A 14,742-nucleotide genomic window follows, 5' to 3' on the forward strand; every position below is an offset into this window, starting at 1 on the left:
GTCAGGCAAGCTCATTGGTGGAAAGAGTGGACGTTTCCATAGGCCTTGAAAGCTGGCATCATTAGTTTCAGACTATTTCAAAGAGCTAGGGGCGCGGCACGGTGGCGTAGTGGCGGAGCCACTGCCTTACAGTGTCAGAGACCCGGGTTCGATCCTGACTACGGGTGCTGTCTGTACGGAGTTTGAACATTCTCCCCGTGACCTGCGTGGGTTTTCTCCAAGATCTTCGGTTTCCTCTCACACTCCAAAGATGTACAGGTTTGCAGGTTAATTGGCTTGGTATAAATGTAAAATTGTCCCTACTGTGTGTAGGATAGTGTTAATGTTGGGGAATCTCCGATCGGTGCGGACTCGGTGGGCAGAAGGGCAGTTTCCGCGTTCTATCTCTAAACTAAACTAAACCTTGTCTGGAAGGCCACAGAATGACAAATGCTATGTTTAATGTGATCAACCAGTCAGAGGTCCGGGCTGGAATAAAGATTTTCTAACAAATTCCTTTTGTGAGCACTTCTCTCTGCTTGTGGGTTATTTTTGCTCCTAGGTGTTTTGCAAACTTTCCAGTCTCACAAGAGGGGAAACACTGTGGGCATCTCCAACCTATGAAAGTCATACAGGGCAGCACCTCATTCTGTGTCAGTGAATGTGGGTATGGATTCAGCCACAGGGGGGCGGCCACAGACAAACATCAGTCTTCAGCTAGAGACCTCACAGTGAGAGCAAGAGCAAGTAGCCAAGATGATCATTAAGGAGACAACAGCTGAGCAACAGTTAGGAGTCAGCCCATGACAAAACTTAATGCAAACGTAAAGTGTCATGGCAGCTTGCATTTCAGCAGCATTTTATTTCAATGAATAGAGAGCACAAAAAAAAAGCTTTGAGCAAACCAATTCAATGTTTGGAGATGATGAGACAATAGATGCGAGAATCTAGAGCAAAAAGCAAACTGCTGATGGATCGGTGGGCCGAGCAATATTTCTGGGGGAGTGGAATCATTAATATTTCGGGTTGAGACTTTGCATCGGTCTGAAGATAGGTTAAGGGACTTTTGTAAAATTTAAATCAATGGCCAGGTTACAGGTAGATTTGTAAACAAGGATCAGATGGAATGGTCCATAAAATAGCAGAGTGAAGCGGCAACTGGAGTTTTAAGTCTTGCACTAACTGGGCCTATAAAATGTAGCAACTTTGTTAAGTTTTACAGTCCCCTGTCAAGAACCACAGAATCAGCTGTGTCTGAGCCAGCTCTTTGAACGATCCATAAATTTAGTCACAGGTTCCCACTCTTCTCCCAGATACCTAATGTCTCCCCTCTCAAGTGCCCTTTTGAAAGTTCCCATGAAATCTACTTCTCCCACCTCTTTCACCAGCACAGCCAGACAATATCAGCAAAGGGTAGTTTCACCAGCACCAGACAACACACCACATTTGGAAAATCAAAAACAAATTGCAGATGATCGGAAGCCAAAATTTTAAAAAAATTGACAATGTTTAAGAAGCATTTAGACAGGTTTGCTGGGAGGACTTTGAGACTAAAGAGAACTTTGCTGGGAGGGGTGGGGCATAGCCTGCTGGGTGGTGAGACAACACTTGGAGCATTGTGTGCAGCTCTGGTCACCATGGTTTAAGAAGGATGTGATTAAGCTGGAGAAGGTACAGAAAAGATGCACGAGTATGTTGCCGAGACGGGAGGACTTGAATAACATGAAGAGGTTGCAACTGTTTTCCCTAAGTGAGGGAGGCTGAGGGGTGACCATGAGAGATATAAATAAGATGGATGGTCACATTCTTTTTTCCCAGGGGAGGGAAGTCTAAAACTATGTGGCATAGATTTAAAGTGAGAGGAAAAAGATTTAAAAGTAATCTGAGGGGCAAGATTTTTTTTTTAACCAGAGTCTCAGATACATGGAATGAGCCGCCAGAGGAGCTGACAGAGACATACAATTACAACGTTTAAACAAGGTTAATGTATAGAAACATGACAGGTTCACATATAGAAAAGGTTTAGAGGGATGTGGGCGACAAGCAGGCAAGTGGGACTAGCCCCAAAAGACAGCATGGTTGACATGGGCTAAAGGCCCTGTTTCTGTGCCTTAACTCTATGACCAAATCTCTATTTTTACCTGGCACATTAATGGAAAGCATTGCCAATTGTTCCCCCAAGCAGTTAAATTTATTGGAGGAACAGCTCCTCATATTTCGCTTGGGCAACTTACCAGTGATATGAATATTGATTTCTGTAACCTGAAGTAACCCCTGCACTCCGACTCCCTCGCCCTCCGTCCCCTACCCCTCCCCACCCCAGTTCTCAGGCTAGTTTCACTGTCCTCCTGCTTAATTTTACTGATTGAATGCCTCATTGTCACCTTCCCCTCAGCTAACGATGAACCATTCTACTTTTCCTTGATCACCATCTGCTTTGATCTGTCGTTTTCACACCTTACCCTTCCATATCTCCAATCTCCCTCTCCCCTGACTTTCAGTCTGAAGAAAGGTCTCGACCCGAAATGTCACCCATTCTTTTTCTCCAGAGATGAGTTAGTCCAGCATTTTGTGTCTATTTCTGTGGATTTTGCTCACGGCTAAAAGCCTTTGCTTAGCACATTGAAATTTGATTCCAGCTGCCAAATGCTGTCCAAATTGTCAAACTGTAGTGTTAAGAATTTGTTTGCAGCTCACTCTAATTTACATTTTCTAGTGGATGCCAAACTCTATAAATTATGAATTTTCCAATATCAAGTAACTCACACTTCTAAGGTGTTCTTTCCCACTCCTACTGGTCCACTTGGCCACTCTCAATCTTTGTTCACTTTCACCATTACCCGGCCTCCCTCTCCCCACCCATTACCCTCCCAAACCTGGTTCCATCTGGCTGTCATCAACACCCACACCTATTCATGTGGGTTTCTCCCTTGTCTATCCTCTCCCCCATCTGGTTCCATCTGCACATTACCGTCGGAAGATCACGTGCTAGTTTTCATTGGTAGGTCAATAATCAAGAGAGTTGGCAGCTTCAAATTCCTGGACGTTAACACCGCGGGTGACCTGTCCTGGGTCCAGCGCAGAGATATAATCACAAAGAAAGCATGCCAGCACCAATATTTCCTTAGAAATTTTAAAAGATTCAGCATGTCACCAAATATTCTAACAAAACTGATGTACTTAGTGTACAGAGTACCCTGACGAGTTGCAACTGAAGGTCACCGTACCTGTGCATAAGACAATAAACTTAAATCGACTTGATCTTCCAGGCTCTATCTCTACTTTCCCCTATCCCTCCTCATCTGGTTCCAAATCACCATTTTTTTCCTTATCGGTTTTCACCTATCCCTTAGCAGCCTATCTCATAGCTTACCCTCCCTCGCCCCTACCTGGCTCCATCTGCTTCTCAATCCCCACCTCGCCTGGCTCCACCTTTCGGGCTATCAGGCTCTGTCTCACCTCTCCCTCTCACCTCTTTACACTGGCTATCTTCCCTCTACACTCTCAGTCCTGATGCAGGGTCATGACCCGAAGCCTCAACCATCCCTTTACCTTCATAAATGCTGCTCAGCCTGTTGTGTTCCTCCAGCAGTTTGTTATTTGCTCTGGATTCCATCTTCCACAATCTCTTATGTCTCTATACCTAACCGCTTTACAATTGCCATATGATAGAGAGACAATGACTGGATCATGCTTCACAAGACCGACTGACCCCTTGCCCCACTTATGTGGGCAACTCTGTGGCATTTAGCTTTGGCAATGGCAAAAGGGATCCTGATGCTTTTTACTAAAACGTCACAGATTTTCTGTGGAACCAAATATATTTTGGAGTGCAGCCCATTGTGAGAGACTGTTGGACCTGCAAGGCCTCATAGAGGAGACTCGGGTATATTTAAAAAAAGGTAGTATGGGAAGTCTGACGAAGGGTCTTGACCCGAAATGTCACCCATTCCTTCTCTCCAGAGATGCTGCCTGTCCCGCTGAGTTACTCCAGTTTTTTATGTCTATCTTTCATTTCTATACAATGCTCACTTTTCTTCCAAGTACTCAGCACAATGTTATTTTCATTCTCATGCACAAAAGAGGCAAGCCAAGTCCTCTTTCATGTATGCCACCTGCTGTACTGCACTAAAGAAACGGTGCCAAAGGTGATATTTATTTTCCTACCTAATCAACCTTGCTCTAGTTGAGCAAAATCCTATTGCATTGATAAGCTAACAACACCCGAACAACACCCCTGAATAATCTTTGTTTATTTAAATACCCAAGGCTTACAATGACTCTCTAATGATGCAGTGGTGATCCATAATAGGCTCATTGTGCTCCAGCATGCTAGGTTGCTAAATGAATATTTTGAAGAGTTTTCACTCTGTTCACCTGCTGATAGTGAAAAGCATTATTTAAACAGCCAGTGTCCTTCAAAACAAAAAGGAGGACTAACTTAGGTAATTAATTTAAAATAAATTAAGACACAAACGGCTGGAGTAATTCAGTGGGTCAGGCAATATCTCTAGAGAACACGGATAAGGGATGTTTTGGGGTCAGGACCCTTCTTCAGACTTAATTATAAAAATAAATTATTTTTCCCTCTAGGATGCTGCTTTGTGGAATTATTTCTGTTTGAAGTGAATCCAGAAATAATCACAGGTAAAGTCAAAGAGCCAATTCCATCCTCCCCTTTTCCCTTCCTCCCCCCAACCTCTCCCCTGCCCGCCACCCCTCCAGTCATTGCATTTCCCTCACTCGGGCAATCTACTAATCTTTTTTCTGTACCTTTGCAGAATATGTATGCATGTTGTGTACTTGTGAGTATGTATGTATATACACACTGAACTTTTTTTTTCTCTCTCACGTTTATTATATTATTTACAGTGTACTATGTTTACATATTCTGTTGTGCTGCAGCAAGTAAGAATTTCATTGTTCTATCTGGGACACAGCACAATAAAACACTCCTGACTCCTTGATATTATAGAGTACTAGACCAAGTGGACCTGTTGGGCCCATTCCTCATAGGGTTTCCATTGTGACTTGGGAAAATCACGTTTTTTCTTTAAAATAAATTGTTAAAAATAAATAAATAAATCTCAGCCAGAGCGAGCCGTGGAGCCCAAGCCTCTCCTGCATCGTAGCACCCTCCCCTCCCCCACTCCCCCCACATCCCCCTCCACTCCCCTACCCCCCATCCATCCCCCTCCACTACCACCCACCCCCCCCTCCCACCCTCCTCCCCTCCCCCACTCACTCTCTCCCCCCACCCCACATGCCCCCCTCCCCCCCGCACTACCCCTTCCCCCCTCCCCTCCCCGTCCCCCCTCACCCCCCTCTCCTTCCCCCCCACCCCCTCCCCTTCCCCCCCACCCCCTCCCCTCCCTTCTCCCCCACCCCCTCCCATCCCTTCTCCCCACCCCCTCCCCTCCCTTCTCCCCACCCCCTCCCCTCCCCCTCCCCCCTATCCTGTCCAACGTCTTTCTGTATCTCGGGCCTGAGGTACAGAGTAAATCTTTTCTGCACCCTTTCTAGTTAAATTGCAGGATGACCAAAACTGAACCCAATGTTCCAAGGGCAGCCTCAGCGACGTTGTTTATAACTAGGCCCTGCAACAGTCTGGGGTTCGGCTGGTCCGGGCGCCGATCTGAGAGGCCAAGCGTGTGGACCAGACACGGCCTGCAGCGGCAGAAAACACCGAGGCTACGCTTGGCCAGGCCAATCCTGCAATGCCGCAAGGACAATGGGCCTTCATGGTCAGATCATTGAAAGTGGCAACAAAAACTGGCGATTCTGTATACTGTCTCAATGTATTACTGCTCTACACTTGTACTGTATCTGACATGTTTATCTTAGTGTCTAAGTGTTTATGTACAGTGATACATATCGAACTTTAAACCAAAATTAATTTCATTGTACCTCAGTACATGTGACAAAGTACCACTGAACCATTGAAATGTAACATCCCAACATCTACATTGTATAAATATGGGACATCATGATGCAGATGTACACATTGTTGGTGAGACCACACTTGAAATACTGTGCACAGTTTTAGTAGCACATTTACAGGAAGGAACTTATTAAGTTGGAAAGGTTTTAAAGGATCCGGTAAAACAGTCAGCACCTTTTTCCCAGGATGGAAGTTTCAAATATTAGCAGGCATAGCTTTGAGATGAGAGGGGCAAAGTTTAAAGGAGATGTGTGGGGCAAGTTTGTTGTTTTTACACAATGGGTGGAGAGTGCCTGAAATGCACTACTGGGGTTGGTAGTTGAGGCAGATACGATAGCGGCATTTAAGAGGCTTTGCACATGGAGATGCAGGGAATGGAGGGGAATATTCCATATCTGAAATAAGATGCCAGAGGAAGCAATTGAGGCAGGTCCAACAAGAACATTATTTTAAAATAGAGAAATATATGGGCTGGAAGGGCTTGGAGAGCAATGGGCCAAATGCAGGGATATGGGACTAGCCCAGTATGCCAACTTAGTCTGCATGGACAAGGTGGGCCAAAGGGTCTGTTTTTGGGTGCTGCAGAGCTCTGTGACTCTATAGTGTATCCTCTGAATTCTCTCCAGTAACTTACCTACCATAGACATTAGGCTTACTGAGTTTTCAGAGTTTCCAGAGTTTTCTTTGCAGTCCCTCTTAAATCAAGGCACAACATTATCCACCCCCCACCTCACCCGTGCCTAATTCATGCATCTCAGCCATGGCTACTGCAATTTCTTCTCTTATATATACCTGATCAGGTTCGGAACATTTATCCATCTCCACACTTTTTAACAAGTACAGCATCTCCTATGCTGTAATGCGACATCCCCATGAACTTTCCCAAGTTCTTTGGACAATATGTCTCTCTCAGCATTAAAAACAGAGGAGAAACATTCATTGAGGACCTTGCCACTCCACACATAAATGTTAACTTTGGTTTCTGAGGTTCCAATTCTCTCTCTGGTTACCCTTGTTCCCTTTATATACTTAGACAATCGATTTGGATCCTGCTTAATCTTATCTGTCAGAGCTATCTCCTGCCCCTTTTTCCCCTCCTGATTTCTTTCTTACGCATGTCCCTCAATCCTCTATTCTCCTGCATGGATGTCTTTGATTCCAGCTGCCTATACCTGACCAATGCTCCTTCTTTTTCCTGACCAAAGCCTTAATATCTCTCTTTATCCAGGGTGCCTTCCTCCTACCTACCCTGCCCTTCACTCAAACAGGAACAGGCATGCTTTGGACTACCACTGTCGCACTTTCAAATATCTTGACTCAGATTGCAACAGAGCATGTATCTCACCCAGGTGAACACAGTAAAAGTGTAAATCTGTATGATGAATGTCTGCATAATTGTTATCATGGGCTAAGTCACATTCACACCTGATTTCCATCCACACTAATTTTCCCACAGGTTCACTCAAATGTCATCCCATTCATTTTCCTTTTCTTCAGATAGGGGTATCGTCAACATTTATAGTTACCGCATTGCCTGTTGCTTTGAAGCAGCTAACGACAATCAGGGTGCCTTTATTTAAAGTTAATTTATCTACATTTATTAATCAGATATGCACACGGTTATCATATGTATCAAGGACAAATGGAACAACTGTCTACACCTCCTCCAGAACCAGCATAAAGCTAAATTCATTAGTTGTTAAACTGATATTGAGGAGAAACAAGAATTTACCCTTGATTGCTCGTGGACATGGTCTGAAGCAGGGTCCCAACCCAAAACAGATTTGTCCATTCCTTCAACAGATGCTGCCTAATTCGCTAAGTTCCTCCAGCACATCATTTTATGTCCATGGGCATGTCCAGTTTACCCTAGTACATGCAATATGTAATTGATGGTAAATAGAAATAGAGGCAGAGAGAATCAAAAGACAAAAGAAACAGAATGAAAGAAAGATGGAGAGCAAGGTAGAAGGTATTCCAGGCAGAGACAGAAAGTAAGATTGATGCAAAGAATATTGATTTAAAGAAAACATTAAGCTGTGGACAACATTTGAAAGGCTTCTCTTAATCCTGAGGTGTGGTTTAGAATGTGTTAGACTTTTTTCATTGTTGAATGTCTTAACATGGTAGGGAGGCTTGTGTTGCACAATGAATCGGAGTGCAATGCTGCCCAGAGTCATTCATCAGGTCAGTAAGTCAAAAGGGAGTACTGGACCGACTGGAATAATGAAGGGGGTAGATGAAGAGGGTCCATGTTTCAGTGGCTCTGAAAATGATAAAGGTTGCAGTAGGGTGACCAATCAACAATTGGCAAAGGCAGACCGTTGCCATCAGATTCAGATTCATTTTCTACCAATAGCTCTCCCAAGCAGAAAAAAAGTCACTGAGGCCAGTTCATTGGCTATATTTAAGAGGGAGTTAGATGTGGCCCTTGTGGCTAAATGAATCAGGGGTATGGAGAGAAGGCAGGTATGGGATACTGAGTTGGATGATCAACCATGATCATATTGAATGGCGGTGCAGGCTTGAAGGGCCGAATGGCCTACTCCTGCATCTATTTTCTATGTTTCTATTCTGTCTGCCCAGTGTGCATTTCCAGGATTTTGATTAAATAAAAAAGAAAGAACAGTGATCAATGCCCAAGTCAGGATAATGAGTTGTGAAGTCTGGAATTTGGAGATAATGACAACCTTGTTTTAATGGCCATGAAAATGCTCCAGAAATACAGCCAGATCAACGAGTTACTACAGTGTACCTTGGACTACAGTGAAGGGGTTGTTGCCAAGAACATCTGCTCCCTCAGCTTCTCAATAATATCTGTGTTCCACCACTGGTTTCACTGCTGAGCACAGCAGCAGAGGGGAGCTTAGACACATTGATATCAGACTCTCAGCTCATGTTCATGCTGTCTCAATGCACAAATGTGGAGCTTGGACCTAAGCTGACCTACAGGAGGAATATAACCAACATTTACATCCAAAGCCCCTAGCCTGAAGTGAGCACCAGCCATGAATTGTATTCTTGACTTGAACATAAAAGTTGACATAAATGTTTTGAGAGGACAGAGGACAGACAAGGCTCTGACAGGCTCTGTGGCAGTTCTGGTTGATGGACCAAAATAGCTAGTTCAATATATCCTCTGGTCAAAGGACACCCACCTGCCCCTGCCTAACTGTATCTCTTCCCCGCAATAATATGGTGATTGCAGATAAGGTGGCTGGACCTTTTCATGAGATGACCATTCCTTGGTTTAAAATGATATCAGTTTTACATGCAATACATTAATCTATCTTTTCTGAATCATGGTGGGGGTACCACAGCACCCGAAGTCAGGATAGAAACAGAGTCTCTGACATTGTGAGGCAGCAGCTCTACCAGCTGCGTACCTTGCTGCCCATTGGCTGCTGCTAACTCAGTGCTAAACCAAAAGAAAGTGATTTTGTGTCTACATGCTCTGGTTAAATTACATGGAGTAAAATTTAATATATCATCCAATGAACAATAAACCTCAACCAACCCTACCATTCATTCCATTCCACTCATTGCATTTGTATAATACCATTACATAACTAAGGCTCCCCGCGTCCTTTCACCGCAACGAAGATCAAACAAAATCTAACAGCAGGTCAGATGAAGGAACAATATGAAAAGCAATATGAAAAGGTGAGGAAAAACTTTTTCACTCAGAGTTGTAAATCTGTGGAATTCTCTGCCTCGGAAGGCAGTGGAGGCCAATTCTCTGGATGCTTTCAAGAGAGTTAGATAGAGCTCTTAATGATTGCGGAGTTAGGGGTATGGGGAGAGGGCAGGAACGGAGTACTGATTGTGAATGATCAGCCATGATCACATTGAATGGCGGTGCTGGCTCAAAGGGCCGAATAGCCTACTCCTGCACCTATTGTCTGTTGTCCATTGTCTATTAACACATTCTCCCTGTGGCCATGTTGGTTTCCTCTGGGTGCTTCGGTTTCCTCCCACATCCCAAAAACCTGCAGGTTTGTAAGTTTTAAGCAGTGCCTCAAATGGAGATGCATAGAGAAGCAGAATTATTTTGGGAGGGACTTGCAGAGCAGGGATATACAAGAGGCCAGAATTAGAGAAACAAAGATCTGGAGATAGGAGACGGAGAGAGAAGTCAGAAATGAAAATAAGTAACAAAGGTCTTCAATAGTTTAAAGTAATGATGAGATCTGTTAAGTGTCCCTTGCATTATCTACATTTGAAATTCTCCATCAAATCTTCCCAGAGATTGCAAACGCTCTACTTTTCTCTCCTCCTTAAAACCTACATTATTGCCCAAACTTTTGGTCAGCTGTGCTTTAAATCTTATATCACATTTTGTTTAATAACACATTAGTTTAGTTTAGTTTAGGGATACAGCACAGAAACAGGCCCTTCAGCCCATCGAGTCCGCGCCGACCAGCGATTCCTGCACACTAACTAACATGCCAGGTTAAGCAGCATTTACTCAAATTATCGTAATGCTCTGGTGTCCCAAGTACATGTTCATTTGCTTCATCAATGACTTTCCTTTCATGGGCTCAGAAATGGGAATGTTTGCTGATAATTGTACAATGTCCAAATCTATCCAGAACTCATCAGATAAAATAAGATGCTCGTACTTGTTTGTTGTAAGATCTATATTACATTCAGGCTGAGAAGTGCCAAGAAACATTCATATGTAAATGTCAGGCAATGATCATCTTCAACAGAAAATGTCTTAACAATTTATCCTTGATATTCAATCATGTTACCATTGCCAACTCCCCCATTATTTAGATCCCGGAGGACATCATTGCACAGAACTAAATGCAACCATGTACGAAGTATCCAAAGACCTCCAGCAATAAGGGTTGGAATAGGAGGCAAAACCTCATTTGATGGATTTGCTCATCTCCAAACACACACAAAAATCTTATCATGGCCGTTCAGGTAATGGAAATTAGCCCTTACAAAATTCACAAAACACTACCCAAACATTTGAGTACCAAACTAAATTTGTAATACAGATTGTTTTCTTGGATGGGTTCTTGATTAGTAACGGTGTCAAAGGTTACAGGGAGAAGGCAGGAGAATGGGATTGAGAGGGAAAAATAGATGAACAATGATCGAATGGCGGAGCGGACTCGGTAGGCTGAATGGTCCTATTTTGCTCTGTCCTATGGTCTTATAACTCTGCCTCCACTATATCCCAGCAGGGCATCCCACATCACAGCACAGACGTTTCTGCTCATGTCAACTTTGCTTCTTCTAACAGTCAATCACCTCCTCTGGTTGTGAAACAATTGAGAAGAGGTTCTCTCCATGTTATCTGTACCGCCCTTTCAGAATTTTAGAAACCCAAGTCAGTTCCTCTTTCAACATTCTCAGTTTAGTTTCATCTATTGTCACGTGTACAGTGAAAAGCTTTTTGTTGCGTGCTATCCAGTCAATAGAAAGACGATACGTGATTAATACATTCTCTGCACCCTGTACTTCAGAATCGTTTGGGAATCCTCTGCACCCTCTCAAAGCCTTCACATGTTCCTAATATTGGTGCCCACAAGTTGGCATGATACTCCTGTTTTGGTCAATGTCTTGGAAAATCTTCATGATTTCCTTACTCCCATTCTATTTGCCTCTATTTATAAAGTCCTGGATCCCATTTACTTTTTCGTATCATATTAGGTCATAAGGAATAGGAGTAGAATTAGGCCATTTGGTCCATCAAGTCTACTACACCATTCAATCATGGCTGATCCATCTCTTCCTCCTAACCACATTCTCCTGCCTTCTCCCCATAACCTCAGTTTGGCCTGTCACTTTCAATGACTTGTGCATAAATACCCCTGGATCATTCTATTATTTTTAATCCTTTTAGAATTGTGGCCTCTATTATATATTGCTGCTCCACATTCTGCCCCCGGAAATGTCACACTTTACAGTTTTCTGCTTTAAATTAAATTTGACAATTGTCTGTCCACTTCCCTCAGCCTGTCTATTTACTATTTTCTTCACAGATCAATATACAAAAAGAGTTTTGTTTTACAAATGACCTTTAAAATTTTCATTTCAAAGGTTCGGATGATTTTTTATTCTTTGAAATTTTTGTTGACATTAGCCTGGCAAAATGATAAAATGGTGAGCTTCCACAATTGTAATTCAGCTATACGCTGGGCCGAATGTGTACAGAAGAGGGATAGGTTGCTTCCATTTTTCAAATCTACGGAAGAAATTAGAATTCCACATTTTCTTCGGGTTTTGAACACTGGTGTTGCTTTCAGTTTCTGACTTTTCCATTGTTGAGTATACTAATTAGATTGGCAATAATTGTCTACGTAAACAGCTGTACACAATGCAAAAATAGATAATGGTAGAGGAAAATCCTGTACTTACTATCTGAAATGAGAGAGAGCCACAGTTACTTGTATGGCGTTGATAATTTGAGGCTGGCTGGTGTGTCTGCTGGAAACATTGCCTCCTAATTTCAGATGAAGAACACCTACAATAGAAATTTGACTATATTAAAATTTAGAAGTAGAGTAGAGTACCATGCCATTAGCATTATTGTTTTACATGACAGTTCATCAGAGCATCATCAGAAACCCACAACACCCTGGCTGCATACTCATTTCACCCCTGCCATCGGGAAGAAGGTACAGGAACCTGAAAACTGTAACCTCCAGGTTCAGCTGCTTCCCTACAGCCATCAAGCTATTAAACACAACAACCTCCATTAAGCTCCAAACTACATAGACTATTATTGTTATTGTTGCATTGTTATAGTTGGGTTTTTTTTATGTGTAGGTGTGTGTGTGTGTGTGCGCGCGTGTGCGTGCGTGCGTCTGTGTGTGTGTCTGTGTCTGTATGTGTGTGTGTGTGTGTGTGTGTGTGTGTGTGTATGTGTCTGTGTCTATGTGTGTATATTTGATCAATTTCACTCCTGGGATAAAGTTCTCTCATATCGTACCATATACATACGCATTGAACCTTTTTTCTCGTTTATTATATTGTTTACAGTGTACTGTGTTTACATATTCTGTTATGCTGCTGCAAGCAAGAATTTCATTGTTTTATCAATGACATATGATAATAAAACACACTTGACTCTTGACAGATGCACACCAGATTCAGCAAGATTTACATGGAATTAAGACCAAGGTCTGATGAAGGGTCCTGACCCGAAACATCACCTATTCCCTTTTCTCCAGACATGCTGCCTGACCTGCTGAGTTACTCCAGCTTTTTTTTGTCTGTCTTAGATGTAGAATGAGACTTGTTACATCATGGCCTGATATGGAAATTCCAATGTTTGAGAATGCATGAAACTGCAGAGAGAAATAGACTCAGCCTGCATTATATTGGGCACAATCCTCCCCTCCATCGAAAGCATTGCTGCTTCAAGAAGGTGGCATTGATCATCAAGGATTTCCACCATCCAGACTATGCCCACTTCTCATTGATACCAGCAGGCAGAAGGTATAGAAAGAAGCCTGAAGTCACTCACAATCAGGTTAAGAATAGCTAATTTCTTAAAACAGGTTCATGAACCAACCTGCACAATTTTAATCTTACCTCGATATTAGAACACTACTAGACCAAGTGGACTTGTTGGGCCCAAACCTCTTCTGCATTGTTGCAGCACCCTCTCCTCCCTCCCCTCCCCCTCCCCCCCTCCCTCCTCCCCCCTTCCCTCCCTCATCCCCTCCCTCCTCCTCCTCCCTTCTCCTCTCTCCCACTTATCCTCCTTCCTCCCCCTCCCTCCCTCCCTCCCTCCCTCCCTCCCTCCCTCCCTCCCTCCCTCCCTCCCTCCCTCCCTCCCTCCCTCCCTCCCTCCCTCCCTCCCTCCCTCCCTCCCTCCCTCGGAGATAGATTTAAACTTTAAAGTGTGAATAACTTGAAAAATATAACACCGATTTCAATGAAACTTCTTCCATTAGCACCAAAGGGACGACAATGAGTAAGGTGGGCCTAAAAATGTCGCACTAACGTGTACCGTTTTGGTTGTAGTTCAGGAACAAACAAACAAACAAACAAACGAGAGTTTTAGTATATAGATGGTCCATCTCTTGCACTTCATTTTTTCTAATTATGTTTGGCACAAATGTCTTTGTTTTTTGGAAATGTTATGCCTTATTTATGTATAATTTGTTTTCCGAGTCTATGTGACTTTAATCTGCTGCAAGCAAGATTTTTTCATTGTACCTGTACTTCACTGTACTTGTTCAAATGACAATAAACTCGACTTGAGGGTACAAAGTTTAAAAAACATGCAAATGGTACAATTTTAAATTACACTTTGATGGAGCTGGTCGTACATAGTTCCAAATTTGGTAGTACTTGGAAGATGGTTAAGGAAGTATTTGGCTTTATATGGAGGACCACGGATGAAGAGAATGTTACTTTACACCTAACCTTTACACAAATCATTGGCTGTGCCTCAGCTCAAATCTCACTTATGATTTTCTCACCACATATTCCATAAAATTCAAGATTTTGGAGAGAATACAAAGAAGGATTACTAAGGTAGCAAAACAGAGGTGGAAAAAGAAACATTTCGATTATTTTTGACCAGACGGTTAATTGTGTATTTATTGCTCAAATCAGTCATTTTAACATTATTAACATTCAGCTTTATTTCCATAATAGTATCACAAAGTATAGATGCTGATATACTGTGCAGTGTAAAGCCGATCCAAATAAACAACCCTCATCGGGAACTCAAAACTACTAAGAAAATTAAATAATTCTGTGAACAATTTGATTAAGTCCATCCATGATCAGAAGAGACATCCATATTCAGTCATGTTCAGGGTCCCGCCATGAAAAGTTGTCTAGAAAGG

The 14,742-nt window shown here is 42.8% G+C and overlaps 1 protein-coding gene across 2 annotated transcripts in view; it reads right to left on the reverse strand.

Moving 5' to 3' along the window:
* dock8 (dedicator of cytokinesis 8) overlaps nt 1–14,742 on the reverse strand; it is a 181,346-nt gene that overhangs the window by 142,212 nt on the left and 24,392 nt on the right. For both annotated transcript variants that reach the window (XM_078396082.1, XM_078396081.1), the window contains exon 2: nt 12,296–12,401. In XM_078396082.1, coding sequence (XP_078252208.1) covers nt 12,296–12,401 — 106 coding nt within the window. The remainder of the gene's footprint in view (nt 1–12,295; nt 12,402–14,742) is intronic.

The sequence above is a fragment of the Rhinoraja longicauda genome, chromosome 3 (assembly GCF_053455715.1).
Source record: "Rhinoraja longicauda isolate Sanriku21f chromosome 3, sRhiLon1.1, whole genome shotgun sequence".
Classification (NCBI taxonomy): domain Eukaryota; kingdom Metazoa; phylum Chordata; class Chondrichthyes; order Rajiformes; family Arhynchobatidae; genus Rhinoraja; species Rhinoraja longicauda.